The following is an 18,025-nucleotide window of genomic DNA, read 5'->3' on the forward strand; positions in this document are numbered from 1 at the left end:
CATGTTTCCCTGAAGGCAAAGTGCATCTTATGCGTACGAAATTGAGTCTTCCGGTGACTCGTGCAACAGAACGCGCATAGTAATAACGCTAACGTAACGTTGTAATCGATGCATGATTTATTTGTTCGTAATTAATTTTAGCAGCTGGATAATGCGGGAAATTAAACGGTCGCGTAAATACTCGAGCGCGGCAGATCGCGCGTATCGTTGACGTATGTACGTAAATAATCGACGATTCATCAAAACGGCGAGCATAAATAACGTGTTAACTCGTCGCGGTTTATTTATGAACGAAACATCCGCGCTGGTTTCCATAGCTGGATATAACATTAATTCGTCGACGCGACGGCTTTGAAGAACAAATAGACCTCGTCTTCGAGAAAAGCTGCTTCTTGACGTGAAACGATCGTTAAAAATCGTGGAAGCAGACTTTCAATAGCAAAGCCTAGGTAACAAGGCAGAAACGAGCGCACAAAATTATTCAAACATTCCGAAAAGATGTCCGATACACTCACCAAAATATCCGTCAAATTGACGGATGCGGCAAAGCTGTGTACACTCGCGTTCGCGTCGATCCGGGTTCGGGGATTACGAAAAAGAAAACAGTTCCTCTGGCGCAGGGCAAGCACGGCTCCCATTTAAATTCAAATGCACCGCGCGGTTGCAATCTCGCGGGTCTGCGTCGGGCCCGAGTAAACACAACGGGGGAAATAAAAAAAAAACATCGACGCAGATAAAATATCAGCGGTTGCGTAAGCCGTTCGTCTTCGCGGCGAGATCGATGCTATCGGGCCGATACTGCGAGAACGCGGGCCCGGGCCGGACCGGCCGGGTCGAGCCCGACGAAACGATTTTCGAGGAGAACAAAAACCATCGCGTTCGTCGATAGACGTAATTTAGAGCTGGCTCGCGCGATCGTTATAGCCCGGTATAATTCACGAGCTGCTCCTACGAATATATCGACGTTCGCGCAGCACTCGTCGGCTAAATTGGATTTTCGTCGCGTCGACGGAGAGAAGCTTCTTTCGGGTCCGATATACAGGGTATCCCAAAAATGTCTCGCAATCCGAAAGTAGGGGATTCCTGAGGTCATTTGAAGCAACTTTTTCCTTAACGAAAATGCAATCCGCGGCTTCGTTTACGAGTTATTAACGAAAAACAGTGACCAATCAGAGACGAGATCATTTGGCGCGAGACGGCCGAGCCAATGAGCGGAACCGGGCTCCGCGCACTCGTTGACTGGGCCGTCGCGCGCCAGCCGAGCTCGCCTCTTATTGGTCAGTGTTTTTCGTTAATAACTCGTAAACGAAGCCTCGGAGAAAATTTTCGCAAAGGAAAAAGTTGCTTCAAGTGACCTCAGGAACCACCCATTTCCGGATTGCGAGTCATTTTCGGGACACCCTGTATAGTAATGTCTATTAATGTCTTCCACTAAAATGGATAATTTTGGAAGGGGAGATACGATTATTCGAACCTTGCCGCCTTGTTTGTATAATTGTGGACAATTTATAACCATAAAAATAAACCGCAAGGCTCGAATAATCGTATCTCCACTTCCCAAATTGTCCATTTTCATGCGCAATCTGTGCGTCAATTAGAGAGACATTACTGTAGCCCGATCCTTCGAAGAACGATCCGTTCGTCTAAATTTTTGTTACGGCTTACTCTCGGCCGTCTGTCGGCGAAACCAACGAATGCGGTTCGGATTTAATTAATTCGTTCGAGTCCTATTCGCCGCGCCTTGTTAACGCGAACTCGCGCGATCCGCGACACGGAATCCGGGGCGCAGTTCGAGCAGAGACGTAACTTTCTTCTCCTAGAAACGGCTACCGGTCGACGACGTTCCAGAGCCATTGTTCGCGGAAATTCTTCGAATGCCCTCCGTAATGGATCACCGGCCTTATCGCGGCGAGTCCTGCGAATCGTGGCGGACCCAGGCTCTAACTCGCCCTGCCGTGTCGCGGAAAAAGGAGAACGAATCGCTTTCTGGATGCCCGGTCTTAAAGGCGCGGAGAGGTCAACCATTTCCGGGATACCGATACGACTGTTTTAAATCACCCGGATCCTCGCGAGACACGCGAGACTCGCGGCCAAAGGTCGGTCGTCAGATTCTAACCGGGATCTGTGTGTATACTCGAGATACGCGAGCTTTTAATGTTAAGGGTCGAACGACTCTGGAAGGTATGCTATCTAGGAGATAATTGTTCGTTTAGAGAATGCGCGATTCGTCGTGTAACAAGCTCTGCTTTAGCCGTTTAATCAGTTAAATATTTTTGTCGGGTATACTCGTCGTAACATAAAATGTTACATATTGATCAATGGTCAAAGGTCAGTAAACAGTGGTCAGTGATCAGTGTTCAATAGTCAGTAAACAGTGGTCAGTGTTCAACGGTTAGTGGTCAGTGATCAGTGTTCAATGGTCAAAGGTCAGTGATCAGTGGTCAGTGGTCATTGGTAAATGGTCAAAAGTTAGTGATTAGTGGTCAGTGATCAATGGTCGATGGTTAATGGCCAGTGATCAATGCTCAAACATCAACGGTCAGTGGTCAGTGATCAGTGTTCAATGGTCAAAGGTCAGTGATCAGTGGTCAGTGGTCAGTGGTAAATGGTCAAAAGTTAGTGGTTGGTGGTCAGTGATCAATGGTCGATGGTTAATGGCCAGTGATCAATGGTCAAACCTCAAAGGTCAGTGGTCAGTGGTCAACGGTCAGTAGTCAATGATCAATTTAAGGATATACCGGAATAACGTCGATGCGGTGACTTCATATCAGTATTCGCAGCATTGAATGTCTTTAAAGAAAGTAGAATAAATACCGAAAAAAACCCGCTATTTGTAATACCGTTTCAATCTCTGCTATATATATAAGATCGCCTCATTAATGGAGTAACGGTCGCCGGCGACAAAGTGGACAGCGGGGCGCGGAACGCAACGCCTGTTCCCCGGAAAATGCGTCGGGCCGACGCGGGCCGGGCTGGCTGCAGCATTGCAAACTAGGTGTGGCAGTTTTCTATGGTGATCAGAGCTTAACCGTATTTTCCTGGCGGTGGCGAACGGGTAAACCGCGTCATAGGAAATTTAGTCGATCGTCCGGCGACGTCGTTTGCCTCCAACGAACCGACGAATGTGGCCCGCTAACGAGCAACCGCCGCACACCGTGCAACACTCTCGCATCCTCCGTGTCCTGCACCATATTTCCTGCTCTGATGCCTCTTCGAACGAGCCCGTCGGCGGATTGAAAAAGATTGATTTTATCTGCCGGCGGAGTCTAATTGGAAGCGATTTTCTCGATTAAAAGTTCGATCGCTCCTCGTTGCTTCGAAATAATTTGCGACTTTCTCCCAGCGTGACGCCGAATCTTCGCCGAACGCTGTCCGGATGCTTCGTTCGGTCGACCTTGAATAAACGTGAGCACGGGAGACGGAGGTGACAGAGATTTATAATAACTTGTCGAGCAAGAATGACCGACCGTCTTCGAAGTCGGAATAATATTCTGTTGTCTTGCCGTCCATGTAGTGTAAGGAACTCTTCTTAACCCTTTCGTTACTACGGGCCACTATAGTGGCCCTCCATAAGATGCCACTGAGGTACTACGGGCCCCTATAGTGGCCCTCCATAAGATGCATTATATTGCATAATGTTATTTCCTCTCATACTGTGTAAATTAAAGAGCGCGTGCTAAAACGTTATAAATACCCTGGAATACACTTTATTTATAAATACCCTTCGGAGATAAATTTTTTTGTTCGAAAATATTCCTCGCTGACGAGGAATACTCCCGCCCGTAGCGAAAGGGTTAATCCGTGGACAATGAACGATATCGCGGATCGAGCACGAAGCATTTTTGTCCAACGTCCAGCCATTTTTCTGGTTTTGCCGATTTCGAAAGTTCCGAAACCGCTTCACGATCCGCCGCGTGGCGCAAAAATCGAACGAAGGACCCGATAAAATGCAGATACCGAACCGCGAATTAAAGAACAATTTGTCGAGCCACACGATCGCGAAGTACGACCGATAGCGTAGCTACCAGTTGCTGAAATCGCGAACAAACCGAACGAACGGTCGCCGCGCGGCGGCGCGGCGCGGCGCCGAGCACCGTCTAACACGTAACCGTGGATCCGTCGTGGGACCGCGGACGACGATAACCGGCGGTCGTGCCTCAAACACGAAGGCAATACACCCGCCGCGTCTTATGAATATTTACACCGGCTGAATATGCATACCACTGACAATGTATTATTTTTGCTTCGCGAGAGATCGATACAGCCGCCCGTACGCGGACGGATGTGTGCCGCGCACGAACTGTGCGTATTTAGATGCACATGGAGCCTTGTCACGACAAGTTTCCGGAGGGGGGAAAAAAAACGATACGGGAATTCTTTACCGCTAGCCAAACATGTGAACTTGTAATTAGAAACGAGTGACGACGTTTCTTGGAACCCGACGAGCAAATTGAATTTACACGTTTAGTTTCGCGCAAGTGCATTCCGCAGCGGTGCACTCGCAGATTCGAGGCTGGACGCTGGTTTTCTAGATGCCGTGTCACCGAAAGGTCGATTTATAGTTGCTGACAATCGGTAGCTACGAAAATGCTGTATAACTATAAAAACGAACCGCAAGGCTCGAATAAACGTATCTCCTCTTTTTCACCTTCAAATTGTCCATTTCTGCGGACAATCTGAGCGTCAATTGGAGAGACATTACTGTCCAGTAATTTCTCCCTAATTCGCGCTCAGATTGCGCACAAAAATTGACACTTTTGGAAGAGGAGATGCGATTATTTAGCGTTGCAACTCGTTTTTATATCATGTTGACAATCAGTGACTACAAAAGCGAACCGCAAGCCTCGAATAATAGTATCTCCTCTTCCCAAATTGTCCATTTTCGTTTACAAGCTGAAGGAAAATTGGGGGAATTCACTGAACTTCGCTCGACAGCAAGATTAAAGCATCGCTAATTTTGGGCCGAAAAATCGTCGATCTTTGAACAGCCGTAACTCCGTTAAAAACTGTCATAAAATCATGACTTTCCTTTCAAATTAAAGCTCGAAGTCTCTACTTTACGATACCGTATCCGAGTTTTTAATATCGCGCACTCCCACGATCGTACTGTAAATCCGAGGACATGTTCGCGATACCGAAACAGTGCAAAGTTCAACGCCCCCTGCGGAGTTGCAAAAATTTGTTCGTGCAACGCCGTTTACAGCATCGCAAAGCACGTACTTTCCGCTTGAATTTCAAGGCGGTATCGAGTCGCCACGAGGAAGGCTCGAATAATCGTATCTCCTCTTCCGAAATTGTCCATTTTTCTGCACAATCTGAGCGCGAATTAGGGAGAAATTACTTTAATTGCCTGGTAATAGATTGGACGAAGAAAAAATATATGCGGATTACTCGTGCTTTGCATTATTTTATTTATTTATTTACAAGGTACGGTTGAACGGCAGAATCGAGTGAACAGTTTAGAAGCTCTTGTTTGAAATCTAGTAACATAAGTAACATCTGGTAACATCTGTAATCATTGAGCGTAATGACGCGCGATATCTGGGCCACCTCGCGTTGTCGCGAGTGAAATTTAAAGCGCGGCCGCCGGAGAAAAAGGAAGCGGATTCTCGCGGGTTCTATAATTCAATTAAACCGGGCGCGTTGGTATTTAATGGGCCACGATGCTGTAACCTCGTTTTGGACCGGTGCCACGGAGTATCGATGGCCCGCCCCGTCGGATGTAAAGGGTGAATCGGTTCGACGTATTTTTTTTTTTTTCGTTCCTCTTGCAACCCCATCGATCGATCAATGCCCGGGGACCGGAAAGAAGCGGAACAGTGCGGCTACCAAAGCGGAAAAAAGACGCGTCTCACGGACGCGTAGGTTTGCCCTCGTTCCTCCTTTCTTTTTCTCTCCGGGCCGTCGCCAAAGAATGCATCGAGCCTCGGATCACGGACTCGAGCGATTTCAAAGTATTGTTACGCTCGATTCTCCTTTCGGAGATCGAAAGGGGTGGGGTTCTGTAGAATCACGCTTGTTCCGCTCCGCCCGCACTGTTTTCCCTCGGAAATGCAATTGGCTTGAAATGACTTCTTGACAAGCTCGTGACTTCGAGTGAATTAAAGTGCACTCTGTCTGTGTCTACGGTTTGCGTTTCCTGTACAGGCCGCTGCAAAATCGGCGCCGCCCGTTCGTTTCCGAGACAACCGCGATACTTGGAATCTTTTCTCAGCACTGGAAAATTGATTCGCGTAGCCAGCTGTCGAGCAATCAGCGATTTTCTCAGTACTCGGAGAGAAGAGAATTCGTTGACAGTTCCGAATACATTTTTACAGTAAATTCTCCCTAATCGACGCTCGGATTGTGCAGAAAAAAGGACAATTTTGGAAGAGGAGATACGATCATTCGTGCCTTGCACCTCGTGGCGACTCGATACCGCCTTGAAATTCAAGCGGAAAGTACGTGCTTTGCGATGCTGTAAACGGCGTTGCACGAACAAATTTTTGCAACTCCGCAGGGGGCGTTGAACTTTGCACTGTTTCGGTATCGCGAACATGTCCTCGGATTTACAGTACGATCGCGGGAGTGCGCGATATTAAAAATTCGGATACGGTATCGTAAAGTAGAGACTTCGAGCTTTAATTTGAAAGGAAAGTCATGATTTTATGACAGTTTTTAACGGAGTTACAGCTGTTCAAAGATCGACGATTCTTCGGCCCAAAATTAGCGATGCTTTAATCTTGCTGTCGAGCGAAGTTCAGTGAATTCCCCCAATTTTCCTTCAGCTTGTAAACGAAAATTGACAATTTGGGAAGAGGAGATACGATTATTCGTGCCGTGCGGCACGTTTTTATAATTACCGATTGTCAACAATTATAAAAACGAGGTTCGAGGCTCGAACGATCGTATCTCCTCTTCCCAAATTGTCCATCAATTGTGCGCAATCTGAAATTATTGTATTTCGCGGGAGCGTCTTTTCGGATCTAAAATGATCAATTTGCTCGCGCCAGCGGGCCGAGCTGTCTTCGTCGTTTGTAGGTAACTCGTCTACGCTTACTGTACTCCTTATTCTGTAAGTTACCCGTCTTACGATTGTCACCATTCGTTATTTCGTAAATCGAACAGTACATCCATATTTGAGGACCACGAAAACAGAATCGAGCGCCGAAGGAACAGCTCCAGTTCCTCGATTCGCGAAGATCCAATTCTACAAATACAGACTCGGCTACAATTCACAGGATACGGACCCGTCTGCCAGCTTTCTAGTGGCTCGAATGATTTTTTTATGAGACGTCGGGTTCGCTGAAAAATGTGTTTTCGTGAAAAACGCGTCCGCCCGTGGTATCGCGCGCCGTTGCACGCTGCACCTAGTTTCGCTTCGAGGCTCGCGACATAAAACGTAATAAAAGCCAACAACAAGATCACGTTCGAAATATATCTTTGGAAATCTCGCCGAGTCGGCTCCGCTCGGCCCGCCGCGCCGTCGTGTCCTCCTCGCTCATCGGTCATCGGCTTAATTAATATAAACGCGATGCTAATGACGCGGCGCGCCGATGAGTATCGCGACCGGCGACCAGCTTTTTTCCTCCCGCGATCTATTTACTAATGACCGGCAGTCCTCGGCGGAACGGGGCGCGGCTCTTGGCTTGCACGGCCATAAATTGCGCCGCGTGACGTTTCGATTCCACTCGAACATTTCGCGCGATAAAATATACACCGGCGGTGGTGGCCGGCGAAAAAAGAATGGAAGAAACCAGCGGACCTCATCCACGATTTAGTCACGTTCGACAAGTTTCCGGCGTTCGCCTGAACGCCGAGCTTCTCGTCCGCCGGTGTGTCCAGCGTATCCGACTCTTCGTATGTTAAACGTAACAAAAAAAAAACTGTGTTTTCTCTATCGATGTACGCAGGAAATGCGTGGTAATTCGCTACGATACGTCAACTTTGCGAGAGACGATAAGCAGCTCGTAGCGCGTCGTGGCCGAGAGTACAGTAACGTCTCCCTAATTTTTAGGCGCGCTTCTTTATCGAAGTATATATCATAATACAAATCGTAGGAAGTTTAAATAAATCCAGGCTATTAAATAAATCCATTGTTTACGAAGCAATATATTGGGTTGACAACTAAGTAATTGCCGATTTCAGTTATAGATGTCTCTCACTCCCATTTTTATGATATCCGTAACAATTCCTGCTTCGTCCAGAAAGTATCGAAAGCGATCCTCTCGGTTGCTCGAGAGTCCGCGCGCGTTCTCCGGCGGCCCTCGCCGATAGAAAACGAGCGGAGCCGAAACCGCGGCTCCCATTCCTCCGCGGAATGTCCGTTAATGGGAGATTTGAATTTTAAACCAGGCCGGAATCAATCGGCGCGTCGATGTAAATGTTTATTTAAATCCCGGCCGGCTTTTGACGAGCATCGAGCGCATTAAACATCCGGCTGCTGAACCCGCGATTTCCATACTAACCTTTTTACGAGCAAGTTTTTGCGCGGACCGCGCGCCGGAGTACGTAATTTAAATTCATTCCATCCCGACTTGAACATTTCTCGCGGACCGCGCGTCCGGGCCGCGAATATTCCGCGGAACAACGCCGCGTCGGCCAGACTGCACCGTTCTGCATTCGCGACATTTCATGCTGGCCCTGTGTCCTTCTCCGGAAACCGGGCAACGACTCCCTCAATGGAGCGGCTAACGGGGCTCTGGCAAACTCTCGTTCGACTTTTTTCGGGGGAGTAACGAAAAATCAAAGCTTCGGAGACACGAGGGTAGGTCTTACGTTCATTCGTGCTAATCGGTTTTCGAATAATACGCGAGACGAGTCCTTTCGTCGATTGACACCGGGAGGGATGGCCCTTAGGCACTCTGAAGATAGTGGAACAGGGTACAGTAATTTCTCCCTAATTCGCGCTTAGATTGCGCACAAAAATTGACACTTTTGGAAGAGGAGATGCGATTATTTAGCGTTGCGACTCGTTTTTATATCGTGTCGACAATTCGTGACTATAAAAATGAACCGCAAGTATCTCCTCTCCCTAAATTGTCCATTTCTGTGCACAATCTGAGCGTCGGTAAGGGAGACATTACTGCAGTTCCTCTAATGGACAATTTAGGGAAAGGAGATACGATTATTCTCGATCCTTGCGGTTCATTTTTATAGTCACGAATTGTCAACAACTATAAGAACGAGCTGCAGGGCTCGAATAATCGTATCTCCTCTCCCTAAATTGTCCACTTCTCTGCATAATCTTCGCGTCAGTTAGGGCGACATTGCTGTATATCGAATCCAGATCGAGGATAATTTACATCTGTGTCGATAGTATCGATCTTCAAAAGGTAATCGAATTCTCTGAACACTTTTGTTCCACATTTTACGAGAGACTCTTACGAGAACGTAAAGATCCGCAGTCTAATAGAGGCCGGCTCGGCGTTCCCAACCTAACGCGCTACTTACGCGAGCGAACAATAGGGGGTTAATTGTCGAACGGAGTAATGAAAAGTGTAAGAACGAAATTATCGTAAAGTTAGCGGCCCGGAATGGAAACGACATTTCACGAGCAACAACTTTTACTGCATATCAGCCGCGCGACCAATCCGGAGCTCTTGTTCCCGTCTCCTCGTTTATCCAACGTCACCGGCGCGGCGGAACATGGCTCGACACACCGGGGAAATCCTGGCGGACTTTCTAACACGCGCAAGATTATACGGCGGCATAAAAAGGAAAGATCGGTGAACGAAAGTACGCGCGGTGCGTCAATATTTAAGTTCTCCGCTGGATCTCGTTTAATCCGCCGTAATAACAGATTCATCTGTGTAACGAGTAATTCGAATCGAAGGACGCGCAGTCATCTCTCGATCGGTTTTACGCTCGACAGATCGAGCTAATCTTCTTATCGTTGTAGGCGACACCTGTCCGATAGCTTTGTAATTGCAGAAAACTCGCAGAAATTCGTTGGAAACTTTGTCCAATACGATGTCACGCGTTTAATGCTGAATCTAAGCCGAAGTTTGCCAGTCGAAATAACCGGTCTCGCGTCGTTAATTTTTATACCGTCGATTTACGAAGATTTTTCCCTAAGAAGCGGTTCGATAAGTTCCTTCGTTCTCAAGCTTACGTTGTAATTAAAATGGCGAAAAGCCTAAGTGTAACTCCACTCTTGTCGTTGTTATATAAAAAGCAACATACGTTAGTTACTTTTATAGTTCGGTAAGTTTAGTCTTAATCGTACGTGATACAGTAGTCTCCCTAATTGACGCTCGGATTGTGCAGAAAAAAGGACAATTTAGGAAGAGGGAGTTAGGGAGACATTACTATACCGTCTAGAAACCACGTATACGAAGCTAAACAAATAAAGAGATCGCTAAAGCAATCAAGAATTCGAACAACCTCGACGTAAAAAATGTTCAACTGCGCGCCGATTCTACAGTCGGTAACATTCCCAAATTCCAATCAACGTTCAAGTATCAGCCCGACTCATAAACAATCGATGTAAACAATTTAAAAACCAGAAAGACAAATCGAAGATCAAGACTCACCTTTGTTGTCGATGCTGAAGATCCCGATGCCATCGCCGCCCCGGATGCTGTATCCAATCCTGGAGTCTCCTCCCAGATGATCGGCGTCCTTGGCGCGCACAGTGGCCACCAGGGTGCCGATAGGTTGGTTCTCGAAGACACTCGCGGACACGACGAAGTCCTCAAAAACCGGCGGATGCAAGTTCTCGTTGACGTCTACGACCTCGATGATGACCATCGTCTCGCTGGTCAAGATCGGTTCCCCGCGATCCTTCGCGACGATCGTCAGCGTGTGCACCTGACGCTCTTCGAAGTCGAGGCTCTGCGTGGTCCTGATAGTGCCGGACATGCTGTCGACCTTGAAGTAGCCCTCGCTCTCCATGGCGTCGGACAGGAAGTACTCGATGTCGCCGCCGGGTCCCTCGTCCGGATCGGTTGCGTCGACGACAGCTACCACCGTCCAAACCGGCACGTCCTCGCGGATCTTCACGGTGTAGCTGGTCAGCGCGAACGTCGGCGCGTTGTCGTTGATATCGTCGACGGTCACCCTGACCAACGCGTCGGAATACAGCGGCGGCATGTCGGTCCCTTTGCCGCCGTTGTCTTGCGCCCGGATCCTCAGCTCGTAGATCTCCTGCCGCTCCCTGTCCAGCCTGCCGAAGATGGTCAGCACGCCGGTGATAGGGTCCACGCGGAAATCGTTGGTCTCCGTGACCAACGAATAGGTGACCCGCGCGTTTTCCCCAAGGTCGGCGTCGGTGGCGTTCGCTCGCCACACGTTCGTCCCGTTCAACGCGGTCTCCGAGATCTGGAAGCTGGCTAGGGACTTCTCGAACTTCGGCGCGTTGTCGTTCACGTCCAAAATAGTAACTGGTAGCATCTTCGAGGTGGACTTCTGCGGCTTGCCCAGGTCGTACACGCTGATGTTCAAGAAGTACTCGCTCTCCCGTTCCCGGTCCAGGTAGCCGATCACGTTCAGATCACCGGTGTCCGGGTCCACGCCGAACACCGAGTCCCTGTCCCCGCTGGAGATGCAGAACACCAGCTTCCCGTTGTAGTCCAGGTCCTTGTCCCTGGCCTGCAGCCTGACCAGCGTCGTCCCCACCTTCACGGACTCGTTCACCTTAATCTCGCTGGGAAAGTCGACGAACTCCGGCGTGTGCATGTTCTCGCCGTATCTGCTGGGCGTCAGGGTGTACTTGTCGTCCTCCGACGGAATGTTGTTCCTCTCGGCGGAGGCCATCGCTTCCGTCAGCCTCCTGGCGACGCCCGTGTCGCGGCACTCGAACGCGCCGGCCTGCTCCGACAGGATCCTGCCCTGCGAGCCGAGGTTCCTCTTCGCGTTCACCAGGTGCAGGTGCACGGGGTTCACGTCGGCGAAGTGGGTGCCGTCGGTGGCGGTGACGTTCACGATCCTGTCGGTGGACTTGACGTCGGTGAGGTCGCAGGTGACGGACAGGACGCCGCTGGCGGAGTCCAGGGCGAAGCAGCCGTCCTCGCTCCCGGAGACGATGCGATAGCTGATGATGTTCTCCGCGTCGAAGTCGATCGCCGACACCACGATCACTTCCGTGCCGATGGGCAGGTACCGCGGCACGTGCCCGGTGCAATCGATCCTCTCGAACTGCGGCCGGTTGTCGTTCACGTCCCGCAGCTTCACGCGCAGCTGCATCTCCGCTTGCCGGCGATACGGCAGGCCCCAGTCGCTGACCCGCACGTGCAGCAGGTACTCCCTCTTCATGGTCTCGTAGTCGAGCACCTGCTTGGTCCTCACCACGCCGGAGAAATGGTCGATCTCGAACGGCACCTTCTGGATGTTGTCGATGCTGTACGAGATGTAAGCGTTCTCGCCGGAGTCCCGGTCCTTCGCGGTGATCTTGACGACGGAGGCGCCGGCCGGCTCGTTCTCGTCGATCGACACCTCCCTCGACGACTGCTCGAACGTCGGATCGTTGTCGTTCGTGTCCACCACGTTGATCTTCACCTTCGCCGACGACTGCTTCCTCATGCCGGCGTTCCCTTGGTCAACGGCGGACACCGTCAGCGTGTAGAACGCCTTCTTCTCGGCGTCCAGGCTCATCGCGGTGTAGAGCATCCCGGTCTCGGCGTTCACGTAGAACTCGCCGCCCTCGTTGCCGCCCACGATCTGTAGGAACACCAGCGCGTTCCTGCCCTCGTCCGCGTCCGTCACCTTCAGCCTTATCACCGGCGTGTTCACCGGCGCGGTCTCCGGCACCTTCACCTCGTAGATCTCGCGGCTGAACACCGGCGCGTTGTCGTTCATGTCCGCCAGGTGGACAGGCACGAATTTGTAGCTGGAACGTTGCGGCACGCCCCGGTCCGTCGCTTTCAGCGTCAGGTTGTACCCTTGCACCGCCGTCTCGCGGTCCAGCAGGTGCAGCAGCTCGATGTTGTACTCGCCGGGGTGCCCGCCGCTGGCCGGCCGCACCCTGAAGTGACCCGCCGGATCGCCACCCACTATCTCCAAGCTCGCGATCTCGCCGTGCACGCCCTCGTCCTGGTCTACCACGCGAACGATCGCGTAGATGTCGGCGTTCGAATGTTCCACGATGTCCGGCAAATGGTGCACGTAGATCTCCGGTCCGTGCAGGTTCACCTGACGCACTCTGATCGTCACCTTGGCCGTGCTCGGCCGGCTCGTGCTGCGGATCACTGGCCCACGGTCCTTCGCTAGTACCACCAGCTTGTGGATCGGCTTTTGGGAGTACCTGCGGGAATACGAGATTTTACGGGGATTCGTTCGCTTGTTTTACTGCCGATAATTTTGGAAAAATCGCTTTGGAGAGGGTGAACTATGCTATAGTTAGATGTAACAAGCGATCGTACCTGCGAGATATAAATAAAAGGTTATGTCAAGGTTATGTCAAGCTTGTGGATCGGCTTTTGGGAGTACCTGCGGGAATACGAGGTTTTACGGGGATTCGTTCGCTTGTTTTCCTGCCGCTTGGAACGATCGCTTTCGAGAGGGCGAACTATGCTAACTATAGTTAGATATAACGAGCGATCGTACCTGCGGGATATAAATAAAAGGTGTCCAATTATCCTTTAGAAATTGCTTGGATAAATTTCGTTCATTGGCGAATCTGTCTTGCAATCGTGTACGCCGGGAGATCGTCGAAGGAATTTGATCATAATGCCTCGCTTGGGGCAACGCGTCTCGACAGAGAATTTTGTTTCTTCTCCTATGTATATTACGTGGTTGAAATATGTAAGTTAATCCTAGTCGGATGCACAAGATCTCAATTTTCAATGAACAAGATTAGTCGAGTTTATTAACACTATGTCGTCCGGTAGCATCACGCTAAAAACTATCTTTTCTAAGCCGGTGGCACCACTTTGGTGTCATTTTCAAAAACTGAAATAACATTTGAACTATATTTCTTGGGTGTTAAAGACAGCAAACTAAGAAGTAAGTACGAAAATTCTTGGATGACATATCTTAATTTTAGGAACTTATATTACCGAAATATTATATATAATTAATATTATACAATAATAATAATAATAATAATGTATTAATATAATATATTATTATTATTATAATATAATATTAATTATATATAATATTTCGCGCAGTAATATAAGTTCCTAAAATTAAGATATGTCATCCAATTAATCTATTATATAATATATTAATATAATATATTATTACATAATAATAATATATTATATATTATATATATAAATATCTTCGAAATTTCTTTTTAAATCTAAAATTTCCAAGCTATTATGCCGACGTCAAACGAAAGAATCAAATCTAAGATCTGCGGACGGCATAGCATTAAGACAAGGTTCATCGCAGTCTTGTGCATCTTCGTTCGTTTAGAAATTTCTCGCGGAACAAATCGGCGACCTACCGTCGGGACACCATTTATTTAACACGAGGAAGCCCGTGAATACGTTCGCCGCGCGTTCGCCACGTTTTGTCGAACAAAGTTCTAAAGTGCGGAGCATTTGTTTCCGAAACAGACCGCGTGCGTTTCGAATACTTTCCGCGAGCGTATTTGCTCTATTACAATCGGCGTGTACCGCATTTCTCGTTCACGGGCAATTTACCCGCGTACAATAAATTGAAACAAGCGCGTGTACCACCGCGCGGGGGTGTGCCGAACGAACGTCCGTTTACACGAAAGAATTCGAAACGTTCGCGGAATTTTTGAACGTAGACTTTCTTGCGCGCGGAATTCAGCGCCCGGGCTTGACCATTCGACAAGACAAACACACCGGCGCGCTCCGCGGCAACGTTGAAACATTCTACCAGCCCACTTTTCTCAGGTAATTCCTGCGTAATTCTATCAAGGACATAAATATATAGCAATTACGTAAAACTCTCGTAATAACGTTTCCCGTTGCACGGCACGTTTACCGCTAAACCGAACGCGACGCGAATTCCGTCGAATTCGAGCGCTTTGTTTCGAAGTGGAAACTGAAACGGTTGAATTTATCGCGGTGATTGCGACCCTCTTTTCAGTCGTAACTTTTGACACGCTTTATGTTTTTGCTGGACGAGCGAGAGAGCGTAAGAATTATTAGTACAGTAATGTCTCTCCAATTGACGCTCGGATTGCGCACAAAAGTGGACAATTTGGGGAGAGGAGGTACGATTATTCGAGCCTTGCGGCTAGTTTTTATAGTTGTATAGGGTTTTCATAGCTACCGATTCTCGAGATCGATAAGAACGAGACGTAAGGCTCGAATAATCGTATCTCCTCTCCTTAAATTGTCCATTTCTGTACATTGGAATACAACGAAGACGCGAGCGGAACGCTAACAGAACATTCGGTACACCCCGTAGATCCGGCGCGGACGTAAACTGCGCTACAAAACCCGAAGCGACCTGCAGGATGGAGGAGGACCGGTATGTCGGTCAACCGTGTATGAAAATTAGAAAGATCGTTAAACCAGCTATTGGGGCGTTAACAGCCGCGGCGCGTCCCCTGGGCGCATCAAGATAAAATCCGAAAGAAGGAGGAGCATGCCGGGGATCCGGACAAATTGCTCGGAGATTCACCGGCGAGATGTCTACAGAGAGAACGAGCAAGCGAACAAGCGAGAGAGAGAGAGAGAGAGAGAGAGAGAGAGAGAGAAAGAGAGCGCTCGTAAACGTTTTAGCGGGTCGCTTCGGCTCGAGGGTACGTTGCGCGCGAGTCGAGGGTCCGCTCATCAAACGAAACAGGAGAATTCTATTACGTAGCGACCTACCTGAGCGGCCTGGTGAGCGTTATTACCCCACTGACCGGGTGAACGGCGAACTGATCGGTCTCTTCGGCGAAGCTATAATAAATCTCGCCGTTCCTCCCGAGATCGGCGTCCTCGGCGATTACCCTGAGTATGTTGCGGTGCAGGGGCGTGTCCTCGGTGATGGTCGTCTCGTACTCGGTCGGATAGAACAGCGGGTTCAGGTCGTTCGTGTCCAGGATGGTCACGACGACGGTCGTGTTCGCCTCGAGGACGTCGCCGGGCCTGTTGTTCTTACCGTTGCCGGTTAGGGTCGCGGTGGCGCGCACTTCGAGCACATAGCGGTCCTTCCGCTCGCGGTTCAACACGTCCACGTTCCCGGTTCGAGTCCGAATCAATAGGAAACAAAAGTCGCCGACGGTGCGCTCCTCGGCCTTGAAGTACTTGTCCCGGTCGCCGCTCATTATACGGAACCTGACGTCCAGGCTCTCGTCCGGGGACGCGAGCCGGATGCCCATCCGCTCCTCGGGTACCACGTACGTCTTCCCGAGCGAGTTCTCCGGGATCGAGACATTGTAGAGCGGCCGGGTGAACCGGAAGTCTCGGTGGTCGGACGGGATAGAGAGCTCCTCGGTCACCGAGGAGAACGTCGACGTCGGGATCAGCTGGCTGAACGGTTTGGTCACGGAGCTGCTGGCTCCGGTGTTGCTGCTGCTGACGCTGCCAGAGCCAGACGACGAGGAGAAGGTCGTCGACGCGAACGCGTCGGAAGACGGGGTACCCGCTGTGGCCGCGAACAGCCACAGCCACAACCATGGCCAGGCGAGCAGCACTAGCTGCTTCATCCTCCGCATCGTGTCGCTAGCTCATCGTCAGTGGTTTTGGATGGAGGAATCCGTCGTTCGCCCCGGCGGAACGAGGGGACCGGGCTTCTTCGTCTTTCCCGGCTTCTATGGTCGACGGGGTGCTGCCGGCTGAAACAGACAAGATTCTTCGGTCAGTTGTTCCGTCCTCCTTTCGTACCCGATTATTCGAGACTCGCGTCTCGTTCTTATACAAAAAATGTCTCGCAATCCGGAAATGGCGGGTTCCTCGGATCATTCGAAGCAACTTCTTCCTAATGCAATCGGAGGCTTCGTTTACGAGTTATCAACGAGGAACACTGACCAATAAGAGGCGAGGATTAGCTGGCGCGAGGCGATCGAGTCAACGAGCTGCAGGGCTCTCGAATAATCGTATTTCCCCTCCCGAAATTGTCTATTTTTCCGCGCAATTTGAGCGCGAATTAGGGAGAAATTACCGTACGCAGAATAATGTCTCTCTAATTGTCTCTAGAGAGTAATGTCACTCTAATTGACGCTCGGATTGGCCACAAAAGTGGACGATTTCGAAAAAGGAGATACGATTATTCGTGACTCGCGGTTCGTTTTGATACTCACGAATTGTCAACAATTATAAAAACGAGCCCCGAGGCTCGAATAATCGTATCTCCTCTCCCCAAACCGTCCATTTTTGTGCGCAATCTGAGCGCGAATTAGGGTGACATTACTGTAGAGAGCGGAACTCGACACGATCCGCGCCCTGGAAGAGTACGAAGCGGAGAGTAGAGATTATCGAGGGTGCACAGGTGAAAATAGGGGAAGTCGATAGCGTTCTAGCCGGTAGATCGGGCATGTCCACCCGGTCGGGGGCTAAGAACCTTTAATCCGGAACTTTCCGGCTCCTGTAAGTTCGATCGTTCATGCAGCTACGAGGGCAGGGCGGGTCTAGATTTCAAGCTGCCGACCCGGCCGTACCGTAACACCATTAACCGGACCGTTCGTGCAGGTGTTGGCTCGGTTTACCGTGGATCGAGCCGGGCCAGCGATCATTTCGACCGTGACAGTTTCAGTGGCGGGGTCCGATAACAGTACGAAACATTGGATCCGATAACAGGCGGCCGCGATTTTGCCTATCTTCGAGCGGCCACGAGCAACCCCTCTCGATCGGCGCTCGTGCACTCGAAACCGGGGCTACGCCGGCTACGTTTCCACCGATCGGCGGCGTGCGGCGATCCGCTGGCCATCGATCTGTTTCAACGACGAGGACCAGGGGCCTCGGAACGAGTCGAGAGAACCCAGCCTCTCTCTGTTATCGGCGACGTCGATCGATCGCCGCGAAAGCCACGCTCCGAGCTCCGGCTTCGAATCCAAACACGGTCCGAAGTAGACTCGCGTGTCCCGGGCCACTTAACTCTGCAACCGTTCCGCCGAGTCCCTCAAAAAGCGGATCCGGTGCGCGCCGATTTCGAGACGCAGGTGCAATTATTCCCGGGACCGCCCGGCGTTATCCTT

At 50.1% G+C, this 18,025-nt stretch overlaps 1 protein-coding gene across 9 annotated transcripts in view; it reads right to left on the reverse strand.

Annotated features, from left to right (window-relative positions):
* The window catches only part of kug (FAT atypical cadherin kugelei), an 811,192-nt gene that overhangs the window by 505,123 nt on the left and 288,044 nt on the right, over positions 1 to 18,025 (reverse strand). For all 9 annotated transcript variants that reach the window (XM_076520745.1, XM_076520740.1, XM_076520743.1 and 6 more), the window contains exons 2-3: positions 15,717 to 16,666; positions 10,515 to 13,222 (exon numbers count right to left, since the gene is read on the reverse strand). In XM_076520745.1, coding sequence (XP_076376860.1) covers positions 10,515 to 13,222; positions 15,717 to 16,546 — 3,538 coding nt within the window. In that variant the 5' untranslated portion in view covers positions 16,547 to 16,666. The remainder of the gene's footprint in view (positions 1 to 10,514; positions 13,223 to 15,716; positions 16,667 to 18,025) is intronic.

The sequence above is a fragment of the Megalopta genalis genome, chromosome 4 (genome assembly GCF_051020955.1).
Source record: "Megalopta genalis isolate 19385.01 chromosome 4, iyMegGena1_principal, whole genome shotgun sequence".
Taxonomy (NCBI): Eukaryota; Metazoa; Arthropoda; class Insecta; order Hymenoptera; family Halictidae; genus Megalopta; species Megalopta genalis.